Below are 26,226 nucleotides of genomic sequence, written 5' to 3' on the forward strand. Positions count from 1 at the left end.
AACATTTCTGCAGCATTGAAGGTCCCCAAGAACACAATGGCCTCCATCATTCTTAAATGGAAGAAGTTTCGAACCACCAAGACTCTTCCTAGAGCTGGACGCCCGGCCAAACTGAGCAATCGGGGGGAGAATGGCCTTAGTCAGGGAGGTGACCAAGAACCCGATGGTCACTCTGACAGAGCTCTAGAGTTCCTCTGTGGAGATGGGAGAACCTTCCAGAAGGACAACCATCTCTGCAGCACTCCACCAATCAGGCCTTTATGGTAGAGTGACCAGACGGAAGCCACTCCTCAGTAAAAGGCACATGACAGCCCGCTTGGAGTTTGCCAAAGGCACCTAAAGACTCTCAGACCATAAGAAACAAGATTCTCTGGTCTGATGAAACCAAGATTGAACTCTTTGGCCTGAATGCCAAGCGTCACGTCTGGAGGAAACCTGGCACCATCCCTACGGTGAAGCATGGTGGTGGCAGCATCATGCTGTGGGGATGTTTTTCAGCAGCAGGGACTGGGAGACTAGTCAGGATCGAGGCAAAAATGAACAGAGCAATGTACAGAGAGATCCTTGATGAAAACCTGCTCCAAAGCGCTCAGGACCTCAGACTGGGGCAAAGGTTCACCTTCCAACAGGACATCGACCCTAAGCACACAGCCAAGACAACGCAGGAGTGGCTTCGGGACAAGTCTCTGAATGTCCTTGAGTGGCCCAGCCAGAGCCCAGACTTGGGCTAACATCTCTGGAGAGACCTGAAAATAGCTGTGCAGCAACGCTCCCCATCCAACCTGACAGAGCTTGAGAGGATCTGCAGAGAAGAATGGGAGAAACTCCTCAAATACAGGTGTGCCAAGCTTGTAGCGTCATACCCAAGAAGACTCAAGGCTGTAATCGCTGCCAAAGGTGCTTCAACAAAGTACTGAGTAAAGGGTCTGAATACTTATGTAAATGTAATATTTCCGTTTTTTTAAATATATATTAGCAAACATTTCTAAAAACCAGTTTTTGCTTTGACATGAGGTATTGTGTGTAGATTGATGAGGGAAAAACTATTTAATCAATTTTAGAATAAGGCTGTAACCTAACAAAGTGTGGAAAAAGTCAAGGGGTCTGAATACTTTCTGAAGGCACTATATATATTGGGTGGTGGGCAGTCAACAAGAATGATGATATCTACTTCATGAGTCTGAATCACGACTGCCACAACAACTGGTGGAGTCACATTGACGGCAAGCTTTCCATGATTGAGGTGGCAACTGATGGTAGTGTCTTTACAAAAATATAAACACAACATGCAACAATTTCAAAGATTTTACTGAGTTACAGTTCTTATAAGGAAATCAGTCCATTGAAATGAATGAATTAGGCCCTAATCTATGGATTTCACATGACTGGGAATACCGATATGCATCTGTTGGTCACAGACACCTTTAAAAAAAAAAAGGTAGGAATGTGGATCAGAAAACCAGCCAATATCTGGTGTGACCACCATTTGCCTCATACAACGTGACACATCCTTCGCATAGAGTTGTTCAGGCTGTTGATTGTGGCCTGTGGAATGTTGTCCCACTCCTCTTTAAAGGCTGTGCGAAGTTGCTGGATATTGGTGGGAACTGGAACACGGTGTCGTACACGTCGATCCAGAGCATCACAAACATGCTCAATGGGTGACATGTCTGGTGAGAATGCAGAACATGGAACTGGGACATTTTCAGCTTCCAGGAATTGTGTACAGATCCTGCGACATGGGGCTGTGCATTATCATGCTGAAACATGAGGCGATGGCGGCGGATGGACGGCACGACAATGGGCCTCAGGATCTCGTCACGGTATCTCTGTGCATTCAAATTGCCATTGATAAAATGCAATTGTGTTCGTTGTCCATAGCTTATGCCTGCCCATACCATAACCCCACCGTCACCATGGGGCACTCTGTTTACACAATCCACTGGCCCACACAACGTCTGCCATCTGCCCGGTACAGTTGAAACCGTGATTAATCCATGAAGAGCAAACTTCTCCAGCGTGCCAGTGGCCATTGAAGGTGAGCATTTGCCCACTGAAGTCGGTTACGATGCTGAACTGCAGTCAGGTCAAGACCCTGTTGAGCACGACGAGAAACCCTGAAACGGTTTCTGACAGTTTGTGCAAACCCAGAGTTTCATCGGGTGGCTGGTCTCAGATGATCCCGCTGAAGAAGCCGGATGTGGAGGTCCTGGGCTGGCGTGAGTGGCCTTTTATTAGAGTGGCCTTTTATTGTCCCAAGCACAAGGTGCACCTGTGTAATGATCATGCTGTTTAATCAGCTTCTTGATATGCCACACCTGTCAGGTGGATGGATTATCTTGGCAAAGGAGAAATGCTCACTAACAGGGATGTAAACAAATTTGTGCACAAAATTTGATATAAATAATATTTTTATGTGTATGGAAAATGTCCTGGTTCTTTTATTTCAGCTTATGAAACATGGGACCAACACTTTACATGTTGTGTTTATATTTTTGTTCAGTATATTTACAAAGATATTCTATCTTCACGAGCTGAGCTCTGAGCTCTAATGTCAGTATGCCACATTAGATCACTAATTGGCTGCTTAGTGACTGTTTTGGATGCCACATCCAAAGCCAATCTCACCTGTGGTACTTAGCTTCCTGTCTTCCTGTCCGTGCTCCTCTCTTGCTGTTTAGATGCGATTGCCTTTCAGATTTCACAGTCAAACCACGCAAGTGATGCTGTTAATGGTAGTCCTGTGTAGCTCAGTTGGTAGCGTATGGCGCTTACAGAGTCAGGATTGGTGGTTCTATTCCTACAGTGGACCAGTACCAAAAGAATATTAAAATGAATGCACTCATTACTGTAAATCGCTCTTGATAAGAGCTTTTGCTAAATGACGTAATGGTTTTCCCCCACATCCTTTGTCATGAACAATGGTAGATGCCCAGTGTTCTTAAGGCAGGCTGACATAATCAGTGTGCGTGGTGGCAATGCTAAAAGAGCAACAATTTATATCCTTATATGGTCCGGTTAGACATCTGTTTCCTTGTCAACGCTACTCACCTCCTTTTACATCATTCCATCAACTTTCCTATCCTCCTTTCCATCATCTTTCCGTCAGTGTCTAGTTTTATCACACCAGGCGGTTCTTGATTTTTCCATGGGTTGTATCAAGATTATTCATAACCCTCCCACCGTGCCTGTCTGTATAACAAACTACCTATCCTTTCACCCGTGGCCCCAACAGCATGTAAGGCAAAAACTTTCCTCCAATCAGGAACTGGAAGAAGTAACCATCTATGCGCAGGTTTGATGAAACTGAACCATATGTGTGAAGCCTTTCCCTAATTTATTTAATACTATTGTTTTTCTAAGGATATAGAATTTTGGACTGTTTTAGCTCATCTATTCACATTTGCATTTTACATTTGAGTCATTTAGCAGACGCTTTTATCCAGAGCGACTTACAGGAGCAATTAGGGTTAAGTGCCTTGCTCAAGGGCACATCGACAGATTTTTCACCTAGTCGGCTCGGGGATTAGAACCAGCGACCTTTCGGTTACTGGCACAACGCTCTTAACCACTATCCAATTGATTGGTCAATGATAATCTATTACCTGGTAAACACACAACTAAAAAATGACTTGTCCATCATACAGACCCTACCTTTATGGAATGTACAGTGGGGAGAACAAGTATTTGATACACTGCCGATTTTGCAGGTTTTCCTACTTACAAAGCATGTAGAGGTCTGTAATTTTTATCATAGGTACACTTCAACTGTGAGAGACGGAATCTAAAACAAAAATCCAGAACATCACATTGTATGATTTTTAAGTAATTAATTTGCATTTTATTGCATGACATAAGTATTTGATCACCTACCAATCAGTAAGAATTCCGGCTCTCACAGACCTGTTAGTTTTTCTTTAAGAAGCCCTCCTGTTCTCCACTCATTACCTGTATTAACTGCATCTGTTTGTACTCGTTACCTGTATAAAAGACACCTGTCCACACACTCAATCAAACAGACTCCAACCTCTCCACAATGGCCAAGACCAGAGAGCTGTGTAAGGACATCAGGGATAAAATTGTAGACCTGCACAAGGCTGGGATGGGCTACAGGACAATAGGCAAGCAGCTTGGTGAGAAGGCAACAACTGTTGGCGCAATTATTAGAAAATGGAAGATGTTCAAGATGACGGTCAATCACCCTCGGTCTGGGGCTCCATGCAAGATCTCACCTCGTGGGGCATCAACGATCATGAGGAAGGTGAGGGATCATCCCAGAACTACACGGCAGGACCTGGTCAATGACCTGAAGAGAGCTGGGACCACAGTCGCAAAGAAAACCATTAGTAACACACTATGCCGTCATGGATTAAAATCCTTCAGCGCACGCAAGGTCCCCCTGCTCAAGCCAGCGCATGTCCAGGCCCGTCTGAAGGTTGCCAATGACCATCTGGATGATCCAGAGGAGGAATGGGAGAAGATCATGTGGTCTGATGAGACAAAAATAGAGCTTTTTGGTCTAAACTCCACTCGCCGTGTTTGGAGGAAGAAGAAGGATGAGTACAACCCCAAGAACACCATCCCAACCGTGAAGCATGGAGGTGGAAACATCATTCTTTGGGGATGCTTTTCTGCAAAGGGGACAGGACGACTGCACCGTATTGAGGGGAGGATGGATGGGGCCATGTTTGGCGAGATCTTGGCCAACAACCTCCTTCCCTCAGTAAGAGCATTGAAGATGGGTCGTGGCTGGGTCTTCCAGCATGACAACGACCCAAAACAGACAGCCAGGGCAACTAAGGAGTGGCTCCGTAAGAAGCATCTCAAGGTCCTGGAGTGGCCTAGCCAGTCTCCAGACCTGAACCCAATAGAAAATCTTTGGAGGGAGCTGAAAGTCCGTATTGCCCAGCGACAGCCCCGAAACCTGAAGGATCTGGAGAAGGTCTGTATGGAGGAGTGGGCCAAAATCCCTGCTGCAGTGTGTGCAAACCTGGTCAAGACCTACAGGAAACGTATGATCTCTGTAATTGCAAACAAAGCTTTCTGTACCAAATATTAAGTTCTGCTTTTCTGATGTATCAAATACTTATGTCATGCAATAAAATGCAAATGAATTACTTAAAAATCATACAATGTGATATTCTGGATTTTTGTTTTAGATTCCGTCTCTCACAGTTGAAGTGTACCTATGGTAAAAATTACAGACCTCTACATGCTTTGTAAGTAGGAAAACCTGCAAAATCGGCAGTGTATCAAATACTTGTTCTCCCCACTGTAGTTACGTCAACATGCTACAACAAATCCAATCGCGCCATACGTCTGACAGTAATCTTCTTAGCTCATGGTCGCTGTCCTTTCAGCACCAAAGTGCGTAAAGCCAGGCATACTTAGCGTTAACCCAGACTCTTAAGGTGGTTTTACCATTTCCTAAGAGTTTATTTACTTTTCAGAATTTTCTTTCGTATGGAATGAGAACGTTTTAAAACAAAATATATCGGTTAATCCGAGATTGACTATGGTATTCCGAGTAGATTATGGCTTTCTCGGTGTGCTTTACGCACCATATTTGAAAGGCTTAATCATCGGTTAGGGGCCATCCCTTATTTCACTAAAGCTTAACGACCAAAATACTGCCGCGGGTATGTTCTCTCTTTTGAGATTGTTGTGTTTTTACGCACTGGGACTGGGCTATGGGAAGCTTGTAGGCGGACAGGATGACACCCCGGGCAAGGTAGACCGGCTCCTATGCCGAGTCATCCCCGTCGGCGCCGACAAGTGTTTGGTCCCAGTAAGTACCGAACCTAACGTAGCGGCTCAGGAGGAAGAGTTGAGGAACACAGTCATGCAGCTCCGTGAAACGATTCTCCAACAGAAAGAGACGATAGTCAACCAACTTGGGACCATAAACGAGCTGACCGCAAAGCTCTCCCTTTGCGAGTCAGCCTCCGAGGGAGGGAAGTATGATAGTGGTGGATCTTGGAGTAAAGACAAAGATAATCAGAACACAATGGGAGATTTACCCAGAGATCCCAATGATACAATCGACAACCTTGGGAAGACCATGCAGAGTCTGAAGGACCGACTAGAGAACCTAGAGGTAAGGCGCAGGAGTGGATAGTAACCACATTAATATTTCGTTCCTAAATCATTGAAAGGGAGTGCTGAAAAGGATCGTTATCAGTGTGACTTAAATCCATCTGAAATAGGCCTAATGTTTGTTTTACATTGTTGGCCCTTGCTTGATTGTCTGCTTATTAAGCCATTGAATCCAAAGTGAACACCGGTTCCTGTGGTCAACGTTGAGTAGCCATTAACTTTGCTCCTATTTTGGTCTGTAGCCTATATCCATCTATTTTTGCCACCATGTGGAGGCGTACCCTAAATGGATTAGCCTTCTATCTCGTTTACCCTCCAGTGATTAAGTTCCCTATGTCACCTTAATCAACAAATGTTGTATTTCCTCTTAATAGCACAGTAACAGCTACACTGAACAAAATACATAAACGCAACATATGAAGTGTTGGTCCCATGTTTCATGAGCTGCAATAAAATATGGAAAACAGAAAGGAAAATGTCGCACAATGCTGCTCATGCTCCCAGGTGATATTTATTTGTACAGTGCCTTGCAAAAGTATTCATCCCCCTTGGCGTTTTTCCTATTTTGTTGCATTACAACCTGCAATTTAAATGGATTTTTATTTGGATTTCATGTAATGGACATACACAAAATAGTCCAAATTGGTGAAGTGAAATGAAAAAAATAACTTGTTTCAAAAAATTCTAACAAATAAATAACAGAAAAGTGGTGCATGCATATGTATTCATCCCCGTTGCTATGAAGCCCCTAAATAAGATCTGGTGCAACGAATTACCTTCAGAAGTCAGATAATTAGTTAAATAAAGTCCACCTGCGTGCAATCTAAGTGTCATATGATCTGTCACATGATCTCAATATATATACACCTGTTCTGAAAGGCCCCAGAGTCTGCAACACCACTAAGCAAGGAGCTCTCCAAACAGGTCAGGGACAAAGTTGTGGAGAAGTACAGATCAGGGTTGGGTTATAAAAATATCAGAAACTTTGAACATCCCATGTAGCACCATTAAATCCATTATTTAAAAATGGAAAGAATCTGGCACCACAACAAACCTGCCAAGAGAGGGCCGCACACCAAAACTCATGGACCAGGCAAGGAGGGCATTAATCAGAGAGGCAACAAAGAGACCAAAGATAACCCTGAAGGAGCAGCAAAGCTCCACAGCGAAGATTTGAGTATCTGTCCGTAGGACCACTAAGCCGTACACTCCACAGAGCTGGGCTTTAAGGAGGAGTGGCCAGAAAAAAGCCATTGCTTAAAGAAAAAAATAAGCAAACACGTATGGTGTTCGCCAAAAGTCATGTGGGAGACTCCCCAAACATATGGAAGGTACTCTGGTCAGATGAGACTAAAATTTAGCTTTTTGTCCATCAAGGAAAACACAATGTCTGGCACAAACCCAACACCTCTCATCACCCCGAGAACACCATCCCCACAGTGAAGCATGGTGGTGGCAGCATCATGCTGTGGGGATGTTTTTCATCGGTAGGGACTGGAAACTGGTCAGAATTGAAGGAATGATGGATGGCGCTAAATACAGGGAAATTATTGAGGGAAACCTGTTTCAGTCTTCCAGAGATTTGAGACTGGGACGGAGGTACACCTTCCAGCAGGACAATGACCCTAATCATACTGCTAAAGCAACACTCGAGTGGTTTAAGGGGAAACATTTGAATGTGTTGGAATGGCCTAGTCAAAGCCCAGACCTCAATCCAATTGAGAATCTGTGGTATGACGTATTGCTGTACACCAGCAGAACCCATCCAACTTGAAGGAGCTGGAGCAGTTTGCCTTGAAGAATGGGCAAAAATCCCAGTGGCTAGATGTGCCAAGCTTATGGAGACATACCCCAAGAGACTTGCAGCTGTAATTGCTGTTACAAACCCCCCAAAAATCCATTTTAATTCCAGGTTGTAAGGCAACAAAATAGGAAAAATGCCAAGGTGGGTGAATACATTCGCAAGCCACTGTAACAACGTTTCGATCCTTAGGTCTTCATGCATCCATATCCCAGGTGGGGGGTGGAAGGTCCTATATATATGGGCAGCACTCAGTGACATCACTTCCTGGAACAGGAGGGAAGAAATATATAATATAGGTTCACAATATTAACATTCAATGTATCATACACAAGGAATGTGATCAATATTTACAGTAATATATACAGTGGGGGAAAAAAGTATTTAGTCAGCCACCAATTGTGCAAGTTCTCCCACTTAAAAAGATGAGAGAGGCCTGTAATTTTCATCATAGGTACACGTCAACTATGACAGACAAATTGAGAATTTTTCTTCCAGAAAATCACATTGTAGGATTTTTAATGAATTTATTTGCAAATTATGGTGGAAAATAAGTATTTGGTCACCTACAAACAAGCAAGATTTCTGGCTCTCACAGACCTGTAACTTCTTATTTAAGAGGCTCCTCTGTCCTCCACTCGTTACCTGTATTAATGGCACCTGTTTGAACTTGTTATCAGTATAAAAGACACCTGTCCACAACCTCAAACAGTCACACTCCAAACTCCACTATGGCCAAGACCAAAGAGCTGTCAAAGGACACCAGAAACAAAATTGTAGACCTGTACCAGGCTGGGAAGACTGAATCTGCAATAGGTAAGCAGCTTGGTTTGAAGAAATCAACTGTGGGAGCAATTATTAGGAAATGGAAGACATACAAGACCACTGATAATCTCCCTCGATCTGGGGCTCCATGCAAGATCTCACCCCGTGGGGTCAAAATGATCACAAGAACGGTGAGCAAAAATCCCAGAACCACATGGGGGGACCTAGTGAATGACCTGCAGAGAGCTGGGACCAAAGTAACAAAACCTACCATCAGTAACACACTACGCCGCCAGGGACTCAAATCCTGCAGTGCCAGACGTGTCCCCCTGCTTAAGCCAGTACATGTCCAGGCCCGTCTGAAGTTTGCTAGAGTGCATTTGGATGATCCAGAAGAGGATTGGGAGAATTTCATATGGTCAGATGAAACCAAAATAGAACTTTTTGGTGAAAACTCAACTCGTCGTGTTTGGAGGACAAAGAATGATGAGTTGCATCCAAAGAACACCATACCTACTGTGAAGCATGGGGGTGGAAACATCATGCTTTGGGGCTGTTTTTCTGCAAAGGGACCAGGACGACTGATCCGTGTAAAGGAAAGAATGAATGGGGCTATGTATCGTGAGATTTATGGTGAAAACCTCCTTCCATCAGCAAGGGCATTGAAGATGAAACGTGGCTGGGTCTTTCAGCATGACAATGATCCCAAACACACCGCCCGGGCAACGAAGGAGTGGCTTCGTAAGAAGCATTTTGTCACGGATTCTGCCGAGGCTGCTCCTCCTCCTTGCTCGGGCAGGCTTCGGCGTTCGCCGTCCCCGGAGTACTAGCTGCCACCGTTAGATGTTTCAGTGTTTGATTGCTTTTGTCTGTCTATTGCACCTGTGTCCGTTTGTGTCTGATTATGTGTCCTATAAGTTGCCTGTTTTGTGTTGGTTAGTTTGTGTGTTGTTATTCGCCTGTCCGTTAGTGCTGCGTGTTTTCTCTGTTTGTTGTTTTTGTAGTTTACGCAGAGTGTGCGTAATCGCTCGCCTCTGGTTTATGTTGAGGCCGTTCATTTGTATTGTGCCTTGTGTTGCACTAGTAAACTTTGTTGGACTAAGCTTCGGTGTCCTGCGCCTGACTCCCACACCACATTCACCTCAGCCTTTGACACATTTCAAGGTCCTGGAGTGGTCTAGCCAGTCTCCAGATCTCAACCCCATAGAAAATCTTTGGAGGGAGTTGAAAGTCTGTGTTGCCCAGCGACAGCCCCAAAACATCACTGCTCTAGAGGAGATCTGCATGGAGGAATGGGCCAAAATACCAGCAACAGTGTGTGAAAACCTTGTGAAGACTTACAGAAAACGTTTGACCTGTGTCATTGCCAACAAAGGGTATATAACAAAGTATTGAGAAACTTTTGTTATTGACCAAATACTTATTTTCTCCAGCACCTGAGGAAAGTACCCGGATGTGCGTATGTTCTTCAGCTTTTGTAACTGAAATAAAATATCCCAGAAATTCTCCATACACACAAAAAGCTTATTTCTCTACATTTTATTTGCACAAATTTGTTTACATCCCTGTTAGTGAGCATTTCTCCTTTGCCAAGATAATCCATCTACCTGACAGGTGTGGCATGTCAAGAAGCTGAATAAACAGCATGATCATTACACAGGTGCACCTTGTGCTGGGGACAATAAAAGGCCACTCAAAATTTTACAGTTTTGTCACACAACACAATGCCACAGATGTCTCAAGTTTTGTGGGAGCGTGCAATTGGCATGCTGACTGCAGGAATGTCCATCAGAGATGTTGCCAGAGAATGTAATGTTCATTTTTCTACCATAAGTTGCCTCCAACGTCATTTTAGAGAATTTGGCAGTACGTCCAACCGGCCTCACAACCGCAGACCACGTGTAACCACGTCAGCCCAGGACCTTCACATTCGGCGTCTTCACCTGAGGGATCGTCTGAGACCAGCCACCCGGACAGCTGATGAAACTCTGGGTTTGCACAACCGAAGGATTTCTGCACAAACTGTCAGAAACTGTCACAGGGAAGCTCATCTGTGTGTTTGTTGTCCTCACCAGGGTCTTGACCTGAAGGCAGTTCGGCGTCGTAACTGACTTCAGTGGGCAAATGCTCACCTTCGATGGCCACTGGCACGCTGGAGAAGTGTGCTCTTCACGGATGAATCCCAGTTTCAACTGTACCGGGCAGATGGCAGACAGCGTGTATGGCGTTGTGTGGGCTAGCGGTTTCCTGATGTCAACGTTGTGAAAAGTGTGCCCCATGGTGGCGGTGGGGTTATGGTATGGGCAGGCATAAGCTACGGACAACAAACACAATTGCATTTTATCGATGCCAATTGGAATGCACAGAGATACCTTGACGAGATCCTGAGGCCCACTGTCGTTCCATTCATCCGCCGCCATCACCTCATGTTTCAGCATGATAATGCACGGCCCCATGTCGCAAGGATCTGTACACAATTCCTGGAAGCTGAAAATGTCCCAGTTCTTCTGGCCTGCATACTCACCAGACATGTCACCCATTGAGCATGTTTGGGATGCTCTGGTTCGATGTGTATGACAGCTTGTTCCAGTTCCTGTCAATATCCAGCAACTTCGCACAGCCATTGAAGAGGAGTGGGACAACATTCCACAGGCCACAATCAACAGCCTGATCAACTCTATGCGAAGTAGATGTGTCGAGCTGCATGAGGCAAATGGTTGTCACACCAGATACTTACTGGTTTTCTGATCCACGCCCCTACCTTTTTTTTTAAGGTGTCTGTGACCAACAGATGCATATCTGTATTCCCAGTCATGTGAAATCCATAGATTAGGGGCAAATTAATTTATTTATATTGACTGATTATGAACTGTAACTCAGTCAAATCTTTGAAATTGTTGCATATTGCGTTTATATTTTGTCAAATGACCAAGGATATAATGTGTTTCTTGGGATATTTAGCTTTCTTAGAGAGCTATGTTTCATTTCAGATAAAACGGTGTGTAAGATCATTCTGCATTAACAGACGTAGGAAACTGGTGTGAGACAATTGGAGAGATCCAATGTTCTCCATTAGTTACAACAGGGGCCCAGAGTTTTCCCTTGTCAGGTCATGTGGCCCTTCTGAAGACATACTAATCTACACATGTCACGATCGTCGTAATGAGTGGACCAAGGCGCAGCGTGAAATGCGTACATATTTTATTGAGTACTATTAACAATAACAAAACAACAAAACGATACGTGAAGTCCTCGGTCATAAACACAAACCTACACGGAACAAGATCCCACAAATGACAAGTGCACAACAGGCTGCCTAAGTATGGTTCCCAATCAGAGACAACAAGACACAGCTGCCTCCGATTGGGAACCACCCCGGCCAACACAGAAATACACGATCTAGAAAAGAACACATAGAAAACAAAACATAGACACTACACATAGAAACTAACACCCTGGCTCAACATATAAGAGTCCCCAGAGCCAGGGCGTGACAACACACAGTGCACCCGATTTCCACTCAGCCAATGATCTTTAAAAATTACACTCTTTGCGTAAACCTGTACTGATTTTATTTGACCATCTTGCGTTGCCTCCACTTATTTAATTGTTTTGTGATGTCTTCATCTCCCCCCACAGCAACAGCAGCAGAGAGCCAACACGTCGGGAGCGTTGTTCCCCAGTGAGCTGAGAGACCTCCTGCAGAGCAGGCTGGGAGACCTGGAGAAACAGCTGCTCAGTAAGGTCAACAACCTGGAGGAAGAGAAGTCTCTGCTCTACAACGAGACTGCAGATCACAGGCAAAAGACAGAGAGCACCCTCAACTCCCTGCTGACCAGGATTAACGAGCTGGAGAAAGGTAAATAACTGGAAAAATTAAGATTTGACAGAGACACACAAGGGCACACACAGACGTGCACACCCACTCACACATGCCTGGCAGCAAACCACCCTGCATCCCACTGGTGGCTTGCCCCTGAAGCTAAGCAGGATTGGTCCTGGTTGGTCCCTGGATGGGAGACCAGATGCTGATGGAAGTGGTATTGGAGGGCAAGTAGGGGACATTGCCCTGAGTAGGGTGCCGTCTTTCGGATGGGATGATAAACGGGTATCCTGACTCTCTGTGGTCACTAATGATCCCATTACACTTTTCGTAAGAGTGTCCTGTCTAAATTCCCAATCTGGCCCTCATACCATCATGACCACCGAATCATTCCCAGTTTCCAATTGGCTCATTCATTCCTCCTCTCCCCTGTAACTATTGCTCAGGTCATTGCTGTAAACGAGAATGTGTTCTCAGTCAACTTACTGGGTAAAATAAATAATAAAACGCACAAACGTCTGTGTACACTCATATGACAGTAGTACACACGTAACACAAACAGGGAGACTCACATTGTAAACACAACGAGTCATTCAATCTACTATCAACTTACCTGCTTACTAACTGTCACTCACTTACTACACTACATTGTACTAAAAGACTGAGGCTTTAGATAAAATCTGACAAACATTGGCTTATCATTTTGTTCTCTTATACCAGCATTTCCCAAACTCGGTCCCCGGGACCCCAAGGGGTGCACGTTTTGGTTTTTGCCCTAACTACACAGCTGAATTAAATTATCAAAGCATGATGACTAGTTGATTATTTGAATCAGCTGTGTAGTGCTAGGGCAAAAAACAAAACGGGGTCCCGAGGACCGAGTTTGGGAAACCCTGTCTTATACTGTCTTACTACATGCATACTGCGTATAGAGTATAGAGGTGACTTCATAGACAGCTCTCCCATTGCTTTCTCTGTAGGTGATGGTGGGTTCAAGTCCCCTGAGCAGTTTAAGTTGGTCCTCCCCCTGCGTACTAACTACTTGTATGGCCGCATGATCAAGAGCCTTCCTGAGATGTACGCCTTCACACTCTGCATGTGGCTCCGGTCCAGCGCCGGCCCTGGCATAGGCACCCCCTTCTCCTACGGAGTGCCAGGACAGGCCAATGAGATTGTACTCATCGAGTGGGGCAACAATCCCATAGAGCTGCTCATCAATGACAAGGTAAGGGCACTCTAAATGACTCAATAACTCTCTGTGTTTCTCAGTAGTGCTGATCTTTGAGGGGGAGCTTACCTTGCTTGACAGGAGTCTTGGTTCTTAGTTTTAAATTAGATCTGGCTTTAATGAGGTTGCAGATTTTTTGTTTTTGCATGCACGGCCTAAAACAGTGTCTGGTGTTTTATACCAGCTTTACCAAACCCTAACCTTCCTCCCTCTAATATGCATTTCTTCTTTCTGTTTGTAAGCATCGTTACCTTCCTTACACTCCTCTTCTATGTTGTTACCTGTCCAGGTGGCTCAGCTGCCTCTGTCGGTGCGTGACGGTAGGTGGCACCACATCTGTATCACCTGGACCACCAGGGATGGTCTGTGGGAAGCCTACCAGGATGGTCAGAGGCTGGGGGCAGGGGACAACCTGGCCCCATGGCACCCCATCAAGCCTGGAGGAGCCATCATACTGGGGCAAGAACAGGTGAGTCTGCTGGCTAGTGACCCCTATCTGTAGTATACACAATTGCATATATTATTTGTATGGAAAATATTTAAACCTATTTTACTCTTGCTTTACTAAACTGCATCATCAGGTTTTCACAGATTGTAATTGTACAGTAGCTTAGCCATGACCATGAGTACTGTGCTATAGGCTCTAGAGCAGTGGTTACCAACCGGTCGATCGCGATCGACTGGTCGATCTCCAAGGCTTTCGTAGTCGATCACCAAACATTTCTGTAAAAGACAACGGTGCACTTGATTCAGCAGCCCTAGCGCCGGGAAATCAAAGTGTTCCCAATTTGAACCATTTCATTAGTCTGAAGGTAGAACGCCGCATACCCAGCAGGCCCAGAGAGCAAAGCAAGTGCCCCAATAGGTCTACCACTGGCCAATCAGATAGCTCAGACCAACGTGTCTGCACAGTTTCCTCAAGCCATAGGCTGTAAAAAGAAACCTTGAGTGCACAGAAATGTTGATACTGTGAGATTTCAAAACGTTTAAAACCATGACTAGAGAGAGACTCAATGAATATAGCAAAGAGCTGGTGTTTTTATAAGTTCATTTTTAAGTTGTTATTCAGCACTGTCAACACCTTGTTCATAACTTTTATTAGCCATAAAATGTGTGTTCTCCCTACTTCCACTCACGCTACAACCAGCACTGCAGCAGCAATGAATGAGTATAGTAAAGTGTTTCGATAAGCTTGTGTTGTTATTATTAGGCGGCTTGTGTCTTTTTTTAAATCGAGGAATATTTCACTTTCTCTGGTCATAGGAGTAACAACATGAATTGGTGCATGAGGCAGAAATAAAGCAGTGCGACTTGAGTTTTGCCATCAGCTGGAAGACTGTGTCCCCTTTGCTCAGTGGAGGGAGGGAGAGCAGAGGGACGGTGAGTTAGGTGACAGGCAGCCTCACCGCTGCTCTCTCCCTCCCTCCCCTCAGACTGACCATCAGATGCAGGCCATCAGTCCAATAAAATAAAATAAAGCAAATGATTATGCTCACTCAGTTGTGCCTCACAAGTAATACAACAAATGATCTATTACCTGTGTGGTCACATACCTAACATGTTAAAATATAATTTCAAAATGGTCAGAGAAGAACAACATTGGCAGGGCAATTCAAGCATAGCCAATATGTAGTGATAATGTATTGGGCCTATAGCCTACTGAACAAACATCATCGCTACAGAACTGTTTTGAATAGGTTAATGTTGCATAGGCTTATGTTTTTTAAGTCACGTTTAAAAAAAAATCTGAGCGGTAGATATCAGCTTGCTTTTGGACTCAGAACGTGATCTTGACTCATAAAAGGTTGGAGACCACTGCTCTAGAGCAACCCTTGAGCGGATGATCGGGGGGGCCACCTATTGGGAAACCATGCTGTAGAGTGTAGACCAAATATGAATAGCCCAATCGCTAATAAAACGCTAATAACCATCAATGACTTGAGAAAGCAAAACATTGTTTAGAGAGAGTACAGCATCCTTGAGTGTGACAGGCTGAGCCTGGTGGTCAACAGCGAATAGGAGGATGATGTTATTGTTGTTGTTTTTAACGAGGCCTGTCGTTTATGGCCTCAACAGGACATGGTGGGCGGGCGCTTTGACGCCACGCAGGCCTTTGTGGGTGAACTGAGCCAGGTTAACATCTGGGACAAGGTCCTGAAGCCAGCCGACATCCTCACCATGGCCAACTGTTCCTGCTACACCCCCGGGAACGTGGTGTCCTGGCTGGACAGTGATGTGGAGGTGTTTGGAGGAGGAGCAGCCAAACAGCCTCTAGAACTATGCCAGGACCGGCTGTCTGAGACTGAGTCTTAGGATGGGTGTCTCAGTCTGTCTGTGACTTGTTGAGATTCATGTTCTTGATCTTGACGCATACTGTACATGTTACGTGTAATGCTTGTCATGTTTTGTTTGGCTGTCTGTGTAAGTAAAGGCTTTGATTTACCTAATTCGAGATGATTCTACTACACCGAGACACAGTTATACACACACACGTGTTGACACACACATACAGACTTACACACCGGCAGACACAGACTTAATGACACCGGATTTGACATGTGAAGCTGGCTAAGGCTTGCGTGTGGCGTGGGCGGTGTAAGGCACAGATTAGCTGTCCCAGGACTCACATACAGTAGCCTAAGGTCTCCTGGTCTCCTGTTGGAGGTCATTAAAGCCTCTCCACCTTGACCGGAGACAGCCTGAGCAGATATCAAATCAAACATGGAAGCCAGGTTTTCATGGTACAACTGACAGATATGTTGTAGATTTATACTATCCTATAGCAGAGATGATCAGTGACTAGCTTTGATCTTTGCATTAGTATTGGTAAACATTCCATAGTTATGTGTGGAAATTGGTGTTCTTGTACTTGTGGCATGTCTGTTGTCCTATAATGTTAATAAGGTTTTATTATCCATTATTACCCATACTGTTTTCAATATCCCAAGTCCACCTCAATGCATGCAGCAGTATATGTTGTTGTCTCACAAAACTATTCCAGAATTATGGTCTTCTTGTTTGGGACACGTTGGTTTGTTTAGGCCTACAATGTCTGTGCAGTGCATAGTTCAGAACAAACAAAGAGGCATTTATATGGGAGCATTGTTACTGTTAAATGTGTCCATTTCATTTGTTAAGCAGATAAGAACAATTTGTTATGTATGATATGAACAATACGTTCATGTGTACGAGGGTCTCTTTACATGAAAACAATGTTGGGTGTGTAATGTTGTTATTACATTGCTTACTTTTTATGTGGCCTTCTTTCAAGGATTTTGTGCCAGATGTGCTTTACGAACCTAACCTTTGCTTTGCCAATGAATATTAACAATAATGTGAAAATGTAAGGACAAATAAAACACTATTGAAAAGCAGTCTGTTTATATAGCAGTTACATTTCATAGACCAGTAGCTTTAAACAACAAGTGACCAAAGCCTAGGTGGCATTAGTAATGCTTAATTAAGACATGAGAGCAGCTCAAAGGTCAACGGTGACATCAGTCATTTAGGTACACTCCTACAAACTAGTGTGAAAACATCTCCCTGACTCTTTAGCTCCCTGACTCTTTAAATAAATGGAATATGGTTGTGAATAGAAGTGGGACAGGGTGTCCACATGTTCATGCAATGCAGTCGTGTATTACTTACACTACCGTTCAAAAGTTTGGGGTCACTTTGAAATGTCCTTGTTTTCGAAAGAAAAGCACTTTTTTTGTCCATTAAAATAACATAAAATTGATGAGAAATACAGTGTAGACATTGTTAATGTTGTAAATGGCTATTGTAGCTGGAAACAGCTGATTTTTTATGGAATATCTACATAGGCGTACAGAGGCCCATTATCAGCAACCATCAGTCCCGTGTTCCAATGGCACGTTGTGTTTGCTAATCCAAGTTTATTATTTTAAAAGGCTAATTGATCATTAGAAAACCATTTTGCAATTATGTTAGCACAGCTGAAAGCTGTTGTGCTGATTAAAGAAGCAATAAAACTGGCCTTCTTGAGACTAGTTGAGTATCTGGAGCATCAGCAATTGTGGGTTCGATTACAGGCTCAAAATGGCCAGAAACAAATAACTTTCTTCTGAAACTCGTCAGTCTATTCTTGTTCTGAGAAATGAAGGCTATTCCATGCGAGAAATTGCCAAGAAACTGAAAATCTCATACAACACTCTGTACTACTCCCTTCACAGAACAGCGCAATCTGGCTCTAACTTGGATTAGCAAACACAACGTGCCATTGAACACAGGACTGATGGTTGCTGATAATGGGCCTCTGTATGCCTATGTAGATATTTCTTTAAAAATCAGCCGTTTCCAGTTACAATAGCCATTCACAACATTAACAATGTCTACACTGTATTTCTGATCAATTTGATGTTATTTTAATGGGCAAAAAGATTGCTTTTCTTTCGAAAACAAGGACATTTCTAAGTGACCCCAAACTTTTGAACAGTAGTGTATAAAAACGTTTTATTCTATTCTACAAGAGACTATTTAGTTGAAGGCCAGTTTCTGTCTGGAATTCAAAGTCAGGGTAAGTAGCATTACTGAAGTACAAATCAAGTTACTCGATCGTATTGTAAGATACAATTCAAATACATAAGTTTTGGTACAGTCGTGAGCAGCAAGTCAAATTGTGAGCAGCAAGATACATATAAAGAAATAACAGCCACAGAGGTCTATTGCCTAACAAATACATACATTTTGGGGAACATAACCAGTGTTTATGCGTGTAAATATAACAAGATTTAGTTACTAACAAAGACAATTTATTTATTTAGATGTTCTACTCCATAAAAACATTTCTTATTGTGTTGGTGAGTCACACCCAACCCCAAATTCGAATTTAGTTTCTGCAAGAAAATGCTACATGTCAATCAAGTCCATGTCTTTCAGCTCAAGGTCATTAGTCATGTGACTGATGAATTCATCTCTGGTGCTCTGTAGGCCAGACAGAGAGGTGGCTGGCTACTGTGCTGGTGGGGCCTTTAGGTAACAGCCATTAGGACTGTTCCCTACAGTGTTACTGGCAGCTCTCATCTATCACCATAGGTGGATCCAATCCTCTAAAATACCCTGGATGGATACTTAGTTTTAGAGGTCAGACTTCTGTCTGGGTCTGGGGATCATCAAGGCAAATAGTCAAATGGTAGAATGCACACAAACAGAGGAAATGTAAATTGCAGCACACAAACAGAGGAAATGTAAATTGCAGCAGTATGAAGTTATACTGAATTAATCAATAGTTATTATTCATCCTGAACTATCCATTTCTAACAAATGATCAATATTTGACTTGAATCAGACAAACAAGAAGCCCAAATCAAAAGAGTGTGAGTTAAAGATAGTTGCAGTATGTCCCGTGCTGCAACAGAAGGGCTTGGACCTCTCCTTTCTCTGCCCTGGACACATACAGATCACTACTGATATCAGGGATGTCCTGATGGGGCTGCAGTTCCACATTCATGCTGGAGTAAGTGGCGTTATTGTACCCAGACATCTGTAACATAATAAAATAAAATATACAGCTACATTGTCGAATAGAAATTGTGTCACTTGACAGGGCTGCTGCTTGCAGCCATCATTTGTTGATTGTTCATCGTTAGGTATAGATTGCCCCCTTGTGGACATAGTGTAGAACAGCCTCCTAAGTAATCAAGTAGTGACTTTACTTAAAAAGAGGAAGAAATTATGTTTTTTCAAAGTTTTCAAACAGGGCCAAAAAAAAATCAACAAGACCAGAGATGTTGTCTGTCAGTCTCCCACCTGTGTTTTGTTTCCTTTCCTAGGGTGACAGGCTATAACAGTGATGAAGGTAAGCGTTGCCAAGATGATCCCAGCACAGGGAAGTATGAAGAGCAGGTTATTGGATTCTGTAGGAAAACACAAACTCAAAGGCCCCTGCAACTCAATATTTCTGATGGCATCTGGAAAATAGCAGAGGTATGGCAAAATGTGGCAATGCCACCTTCCATATGGTAGATTGTGTCTCGTTACAGTGAACCCACTGGCCTTCCCACAGACTGACCCATACCCCTGGGTCTGAGGCTTATACTGTTGAGTGGTGTGTGTTGCGTTAAACAATGTTGTAGAGAGAAACAAAAAAATACAATTTCCATTGGAACATTCTGTAACGTTCAATTCACTCCCCTGAACAATGGAGAATTTGGCCTGTTATAGTCACAGAGAACTGTATTCTGTGCGAGTGAGTGTACTCATGGTTCCCTCTTAATTTTTTCGTGGGAGGATGAGCAGTCGATGCTCACTGCAGCTGCTGGAAATGCCAAGATACAAGAACAAACCCAAACTTCAGCCTTTAGTCTGCAAAGCACCTCGCCTTATCAGTACAAGAAGCTTGGCAGTGTGGCTTGAAATTCTCTTTCTGGATAACCTCTAGGCCAATGTGACAATCATAGAAAGTAACTAGAGACTAATCAACACCAACTCACACTCAGCTTTGCATACGAAACAGCACAATGAGTGCTGGCCTGGACAAGAAAATAACAGGCATGATAAAGTGCTTCTCTTTATTAATTAGGCTACAGCAAGCACTTTAGACACTCATACAGATGTCTGTCTGTAGTAGATAGCACCAGTGGCGATGAGAATGTCCAACAACAACTCACTCATGTAAGGAGACCAACACAGAGTAGTAGACCCCTCAGTAAAGTGCTGGAGTACATACACTACATTTAGTCAAAGGACTGGACACACCTACTCATTCAAGGATTTGTCTTTATTTTTACTATTTTCTACATTGTAGAATAATAGTGAAGACATCAGAACTATGAAATAACACATATGGAATCATGTAACCAAAAAAAGTGTTAAACAAATCAAAATATATGTTATATTTGAGATTCTTCAAAGTAGCCACCCTTTGCCTTGAGGTCAGCTTTGCACACTCTTGGCATTCTCTCAACCAGCTTCATGAGGAATGCTTTTCCAACAGTCTTGAAGGAGTTCCCACATATGCAGACCACTTGTTGGCTGCTTTTCCTCCACTCTGCGGTCCAACTCATCCCAAACCATCTCAATTGGGTTGAGGTCGGGTGATTGTGGAGGCCAGGTCATCTGATGCAGCACTCCATCACTCTCCTTGGTCAAATAGCCCTTACACAGCCTGGAGGTGTGTTGGGTGATTGTCCTGTTGAAAAACAAATGATAGTCCCACAAAGCGCAAACCAGATGGGATAGCGTATCGCTGCAGAATGCTGTGGTAGCCATGCTGGTTAAGTGTGTCTTGAATTCTAAATAAATCACTGACAGTGTCACCAGCAAAGCACCCCCACACCACCTCCTCAATGCTTCACCTTGGAACCACACATGCGGAGATCATCCGTTCACTTACTCTGCGTGTCACAAAGACACAGCGGTTGGAACCAAAAATCTCAAATTTGGACTCATCAGACCAAAGGACAGATTTCCACCGGTCTAATGTCCATTGCTTGTGTTTCTTGGCCCAAGCAAGTCTCTTCTTCTTATTGGTGTCCTTTAGTAGTGGTTTCTTTGCAGCAATTTGACCATGAAGGCCTGATTCACACAGTCTCCTCTGAACCGTTGATGTTGAACTGTGTCTGTTACTTGAACTCTGTGCATTTATTTGGGCTGCAATCTGAGGTGCAGTTAACTCTAATTAACTTATCCTCTGCAGTAGAGGTAACTCTGGGTTTTCCTTTCCTGTGGCGGTCCTCATGAGAGCCAGTTTCATCAAAGCGCTTGATGGTTTTTGCGAATGCACTTGAAGAAACGTTCAAAGTTCTTGAAATTTTCCGGATTGACTGACCTTCATGTCTTAAAGTAATGATGGACTGTCGTTTCTCTTTGCTTATTTGAGCTCGTCTTGCCCTAATATGGACTTGGTCTTTTACCAAATAGGGCCATCTTCTGTATACCATCCCTACCTTGTCACAACACAACTGATTGGCTCAAACACATTAAGAAGGAAAGAAATTCCACATATGAACTTTTAACAAGGCACACCTGTTAATTGAAATGCATTCCAGGTGACTACCTCATGAAGCTGGTTGAGAGAATACCAAGAGAGTGCAAAGCTGTCATCAAGGCAAAGGGTGACTACTTTGAAGAATCTCAAATACAAAATATATTTTGATTTGTTTAACCCTTTTTTGGTTACTACATGATTCCATGTGTTATTTCATCGTTTTGATGACTTCACTATTATTCTACAATGTAGAAAATAGTAAAAATAAAGAAAAACCCTGGAATGAGTAGGTGTGTCCAAACATTTGACTGGTACTGTACATACTGCATATAGTAGTACCACAGTGGGTGGGCCATTGGATATGTAGGTGTGCTTTATGTATGGCACATTACAAGGTGTACAGCACAGGGACAATGGTATGGATTGGGTCCAGAGCCCAAAGGATGTATACCCACTTCTGCCACATCCTGAATCCCAGTAGGATGAAGTTGCTCCTAGACACAAATCTGGGGTAAATTGATTCTAGATTTGAGTTTATGGGCAACTTCTTCCTGGATCCTACCCATGGGCTTTTTCCAGTGGGGTAACAAGGGTCAGGGGTGAGGTGAGGTCACGTAGATCCTGGTTCTCTGGTCTGCAGACTGCTGAAGTGGGCCTCCCTCAGGACACTGTTGATGTGGTCATAGGGGGTGCCGTTGCCATAAAGACTCAACGAGGATATGGAAGGGTCTTCTGGCGAGGGTCTGAGGAGACCCTGGGACGTGCGGTTCTTCTGGCTCTGTGTATATGTGCTGGCTCCTCCCGCTGCCCTCTCAGGACTACTGATACCACTACTGCTGTCACTGCTGGACGACTGGAGCACAGAGAGAGAAGAACAGGTATGACTTAGAGAAAATACTTGTTGCACAAACCATCACAAGTATATGTGTGTGTTCTGTTACCTCAGAGTCCCAGACGTCTTGGCCCAGCTTGGACACCATGGCGTGACCCTCCTGCCCCCCTCCTGACCTTTTGGCCTGGGGGTTCAGCTGGTCCCCCTCATTGTCTCCACCACGCCGCCGCTTCCTGTACACAGTGAGTGAGAGAGAGAGATAGGCAGGAAGTAAAAGTGTGAGAGTGACCGTCTTAGAGAGAAAAATATAATTTGTTTGTGGTCTGTGTGGCTCAGTCGGTAGATCATGGTGCTTGCAACACCAAAGGCCATTGGTTTGATTCATTTACATTTTACATGTATGGGACCACCCATACATAAAATATATACTATAAGTCGCTTTGGATAAAGGCGTCTGCTAAATGGCATATATTATTAGGCCTATTTTGAGAGTGGGTGTATGTGTGAGAGAACACCAAGTACCCAAAATAGAGAGATAGGCGATCTCAGGCACAGCCTAGTTACAGGAGCAGACGTGTTCAAATTATCAGCCACGGGTATGACAACATATTGATCAGAACTCTGGGAAGAAAACAACCAAGTGAGATAATAAACTGATACGCTGAGATCAATTAGCATACAAGAGATACAAATACAGCTAACAGTCACTGAGGTCGATAGTAATTAAATAAGGCATTATTGTAAGAAATAAACTCACCTGTTTTCTGTCAACATTTGGGAGACGATTGTCTATGGCTTATTTTTAGTGAGAAAGACGTTCGTTAAGGCCCCTGGACACGTCTGAATGAAAACGACTCCTCTCCCTCGAAGCTTTTAGCCCCGCAGAAAATCTATTATCGTACGTACAGCAGCTCTCCCCAAACTTACCGCACGAGCTCAGTCAAGGCATTCTGATCTATCTGAATGCTAAAGTTAGCTTGTTGAATAGCCTCCCTGCCCTGGTTAGCAAGGCAACAACTATTGACTGGTTAGTCTTGAGAATTGAGCATTCACTGTCACTTTCCCAGAATATGGATGCTAATTATGTCAGTAAACTAGCTTATCTCTCAGTTAACGTTATGCAATGAAGTCTATTTCCAGTCTCTCTCTGCTGGAGTTAGCTGCCGTTGTTAGCTAGCTAACTTATAGCCTACGCTACTTTGCTAACAAGCTAGCATGGACAACTGGCTATACTTATAACGAAACAAGCGAGAGATTTCTTCAACTCGTCAATTTAACTCGAGTGTTGATAGTCTTATCTGAGAGCAGTCAAACTATCATTCCGTCTTGGTGAAATGACAGATCCGAAATAAGTACAGTACTACGAATCCAAACTATCGAGTGCGCTGCTGCTAGGAAAAAGAGCCAGCTGATAGTATTTACATGACGTTCGATGACGTAACGATCCACTGAAGCAGAAATAGACCGAATGCCATCTGCAAAATCTACAGCATCACATGTAATACCAAATATTTTTTATAACTAACCCTCATTGTTCAATCTGTGGTAATACTATCTACCTGGGTCACTGAAGGAAAATAATGACTATGTGTCATTGTGTGTTGTATGTGTTACTGGTGGTTGCAAGAGTTGGCATTTAGAAGTTATTTTTATTCCTCCACCAGTTCTGGAATTATAGGGACCATAACTCGATTTATGCATATCTGAATTATATGGACTACTATTTGATTTCTGCATAGTGCATCTTTAAAGACAATAGACAAAAAAAAAAGTATAATTATTATTATTATTAGGAGGCTTTCCCAGCTAGCACATTTGGTTCCTTGGAAGTTGTGGGAATGTATGTTTTTGGTTTCACATTGGTTGTGGGAACGGAGTCATACGTTTCCTGACTGGTAAAATATAACGTTTTTTAAACGTTCTGAGAACACAAGTGAACATTTTGCAGGGAGGTTCTGAGATTGTTTGCCTTGGATGTTTTATTAGCGCTCTGAGAACTGGAATTATAGGTTCTTTGGAGGTTTTTTAATAACTTCCCTAAACATTTGACTGAATGTTTCAATAAGCCTTTTAATAACACTACTAGCTTATTTTGGGCTAACTGTTTTGAACTCCAAGCATAGATAGGACACATGGACATTCATTTCCTTATGCATGAATCATGCAAACACATTTATTGCAACACTGCATCAATCTTCTGTTCTCTATCCCTGGAATTAGTCCACTGGTTCACCAGGATGGAACAAGCATGCCATGTTTTTTTTACGCATATATAGCTGTTCATTTTAGTCTATTCAACCATAACCCATTTCAAAGGAAACAAGCATTCATTAAGAGCAGCTGTGCCAACAGCAGCCAACACACCTGAACACACTTAACAATATAGAGGACAGAGAGAGTTTTGTTGATAAAGAGAGTTTTGTTGTTAAATTAAACGTTGTCATGGTCTCTCCTATCATTGCTATGCGGATGACACTCACCTACTCTACTCCTTCCCCCCTTCTGACAACCAGGTGGCGACATGCATCCCTGCGTGCCTGGCAGACATCTCAGCTTGGATGTCAGCCCACCACCTCAAGCTCAACCTCAACAAAATGGAGCTGCTCTTCCTCCCGGGAAAGGCCTGCCCACTCCAAGACCTCTCCATCACGGTTGATAACTCCGCATAGTGATGGGGAAACAAAGCTTCCTGAAGCATTGACGTTTTCCAGCCAATTGTGTCGAAAATGGGTTCATTACTCAAGGCTTTGATCAACACAGTGTACACTACTGGCACCTGCTGGTCAAAAGGATTAAACATTTTAGAATTATTATAGATGACTTCCTACACCCCGTAGCGTGTGCGCAGCGTAGCCTTTTTCTCTTCTACCAAACCAATACCAAACCAATCAGGTGGTTGTTCGACTAATCAAAGCTTTGCACGTCATTGATCACATGCTTCTGATAAAGTGATACAGGCATCGGAACATTGCTTCGGTATTCAACTCTTACCTTACGAGGTCCGGAGCCTGCTGATTTTATTTTCTACCTGATACTTAATTGCACCCAGGTCCCAGGTCAAAATAAGTCCCTGATTAGAGGTGAACAATGAAAAAATGCAGTGGAACTGGCTTTGAGGTCCAGAGTTGAGTTTGAGGGCTTTGCAACATCTGTAGAGTACGACCTTTCCTCACACAGGAAGCGGCGCAGGTCCTAATCCTGGCATTTGTCATCTCTCATCTAGACTACTGCAACTCTCTGTTGGCTGGGCTCCCTGCTTGTGCCATCAAACCCCTGCAACATATCCAGAATGCCACAGCCTGCCTGGTGTTCAACCTTCCTAAGATCTCCCAAATCACTCCTTTCCTTCGCACACTCCACTGGCTTCCAGTCAAAGCTCGCATCATCTTCAAGACCCTGGTGCTTGTGTAGCCGGCGCGGTCTGCTCGTTGCCGACTACTGCGTTGTGTTCCGGTGCACTGAAGACAAGACACTGGCGTACTTGAAGGCACTTTATTGTGTACAACTCTCTCAATCTGTTCAACATCAAGGAGAGAAAATGTTCAAAACTCTACCCTCGACCAGAATCCGCCTCTCTCAGTCGAGTACAATGCAGACTCAGTATAATCACATTCAAAAATACAAGGAATAAAATACAACATAATTGGAAAATAATGTATGTGTCATATTGCATGTTCTCTGCCAAAAACTCTGAGCTTTTAGCCTTTACATTAATACTGTGAACATGACATAA

At 43.5% G+C, this 26,226-nt stretch overlaps 2 protein-coding genes across 2 annotated transcripts; one reads left to right on the forward strand and one right to left on the reverse strand.

Moving 5' to 3' along the window:
- Window positions 1-5,363: 5,363 nt before the first annotated feature.
- LOC121547544 (neuronal pentraxin-2-like) lies at window positions 5,364-17,077 on the forward strand. The gene is made up of 5 exons (XM_041858878.2): window positions 5,364-6,097; window positions 12,302-12,521; window positions 13,466-13,710; window positions 14,003-14,182; window positions 15,790-17,077. The coding sequence occupies exons 1-5, from the start codon at window positions 5,642-5,644 to the stop codon at window positions 16,024-16,026; spliced, it is 1,338 nt and encodes a 445-aa protein (XP_041714812.2). The 5' UTR covers window positions 5,364-5,641; the 3' UTR covers window positions 16,027-17,077.
- Window positions 17,078-21,911: 4,834 nt separating this feature from the next.
- si:dkey-21c1.1 (uncharacterized protein LOC100150256 homolog) lies at window positions 21,912-23,909 on the reverse strand. The gene is made up of 3 exons (XM_041858891.2): window positions 23,251-23,909; window positions 22,603-22,726; window positions 21,912-22,514 (listed from the first exon to the last, which is right to left on the reverse strand). The coding sequence occupies exons 1-3, from the start codon at window positions 23,265-23,267 to the stop codon at window positions 22,272-22,274; spliced, it is 384 nt and encodes a 127-aa protein (XP_041714825.2). The 5' UTR covers window positions 23,268-23,909; the 3' UTR covers window positions 21,912-22,271.
- Window positions 23,910-26,226: the final 2,317 nt, after the last annotated feature.

Source organism: Coregonus clupeaformis, chromosome 31 (genome assembly GCF_020615455.1).
Source record: "Coregonus clupeaformis isolate EN_2021a chromosome 31, ASM2061545v1, whole genome shotgun sequence".
NCBI lineage: Eukaryota > Metazoa > Chordata > Actinopteri > Salmoniformes > Salmonidae > Coregonus > Coregonus clupeaformis.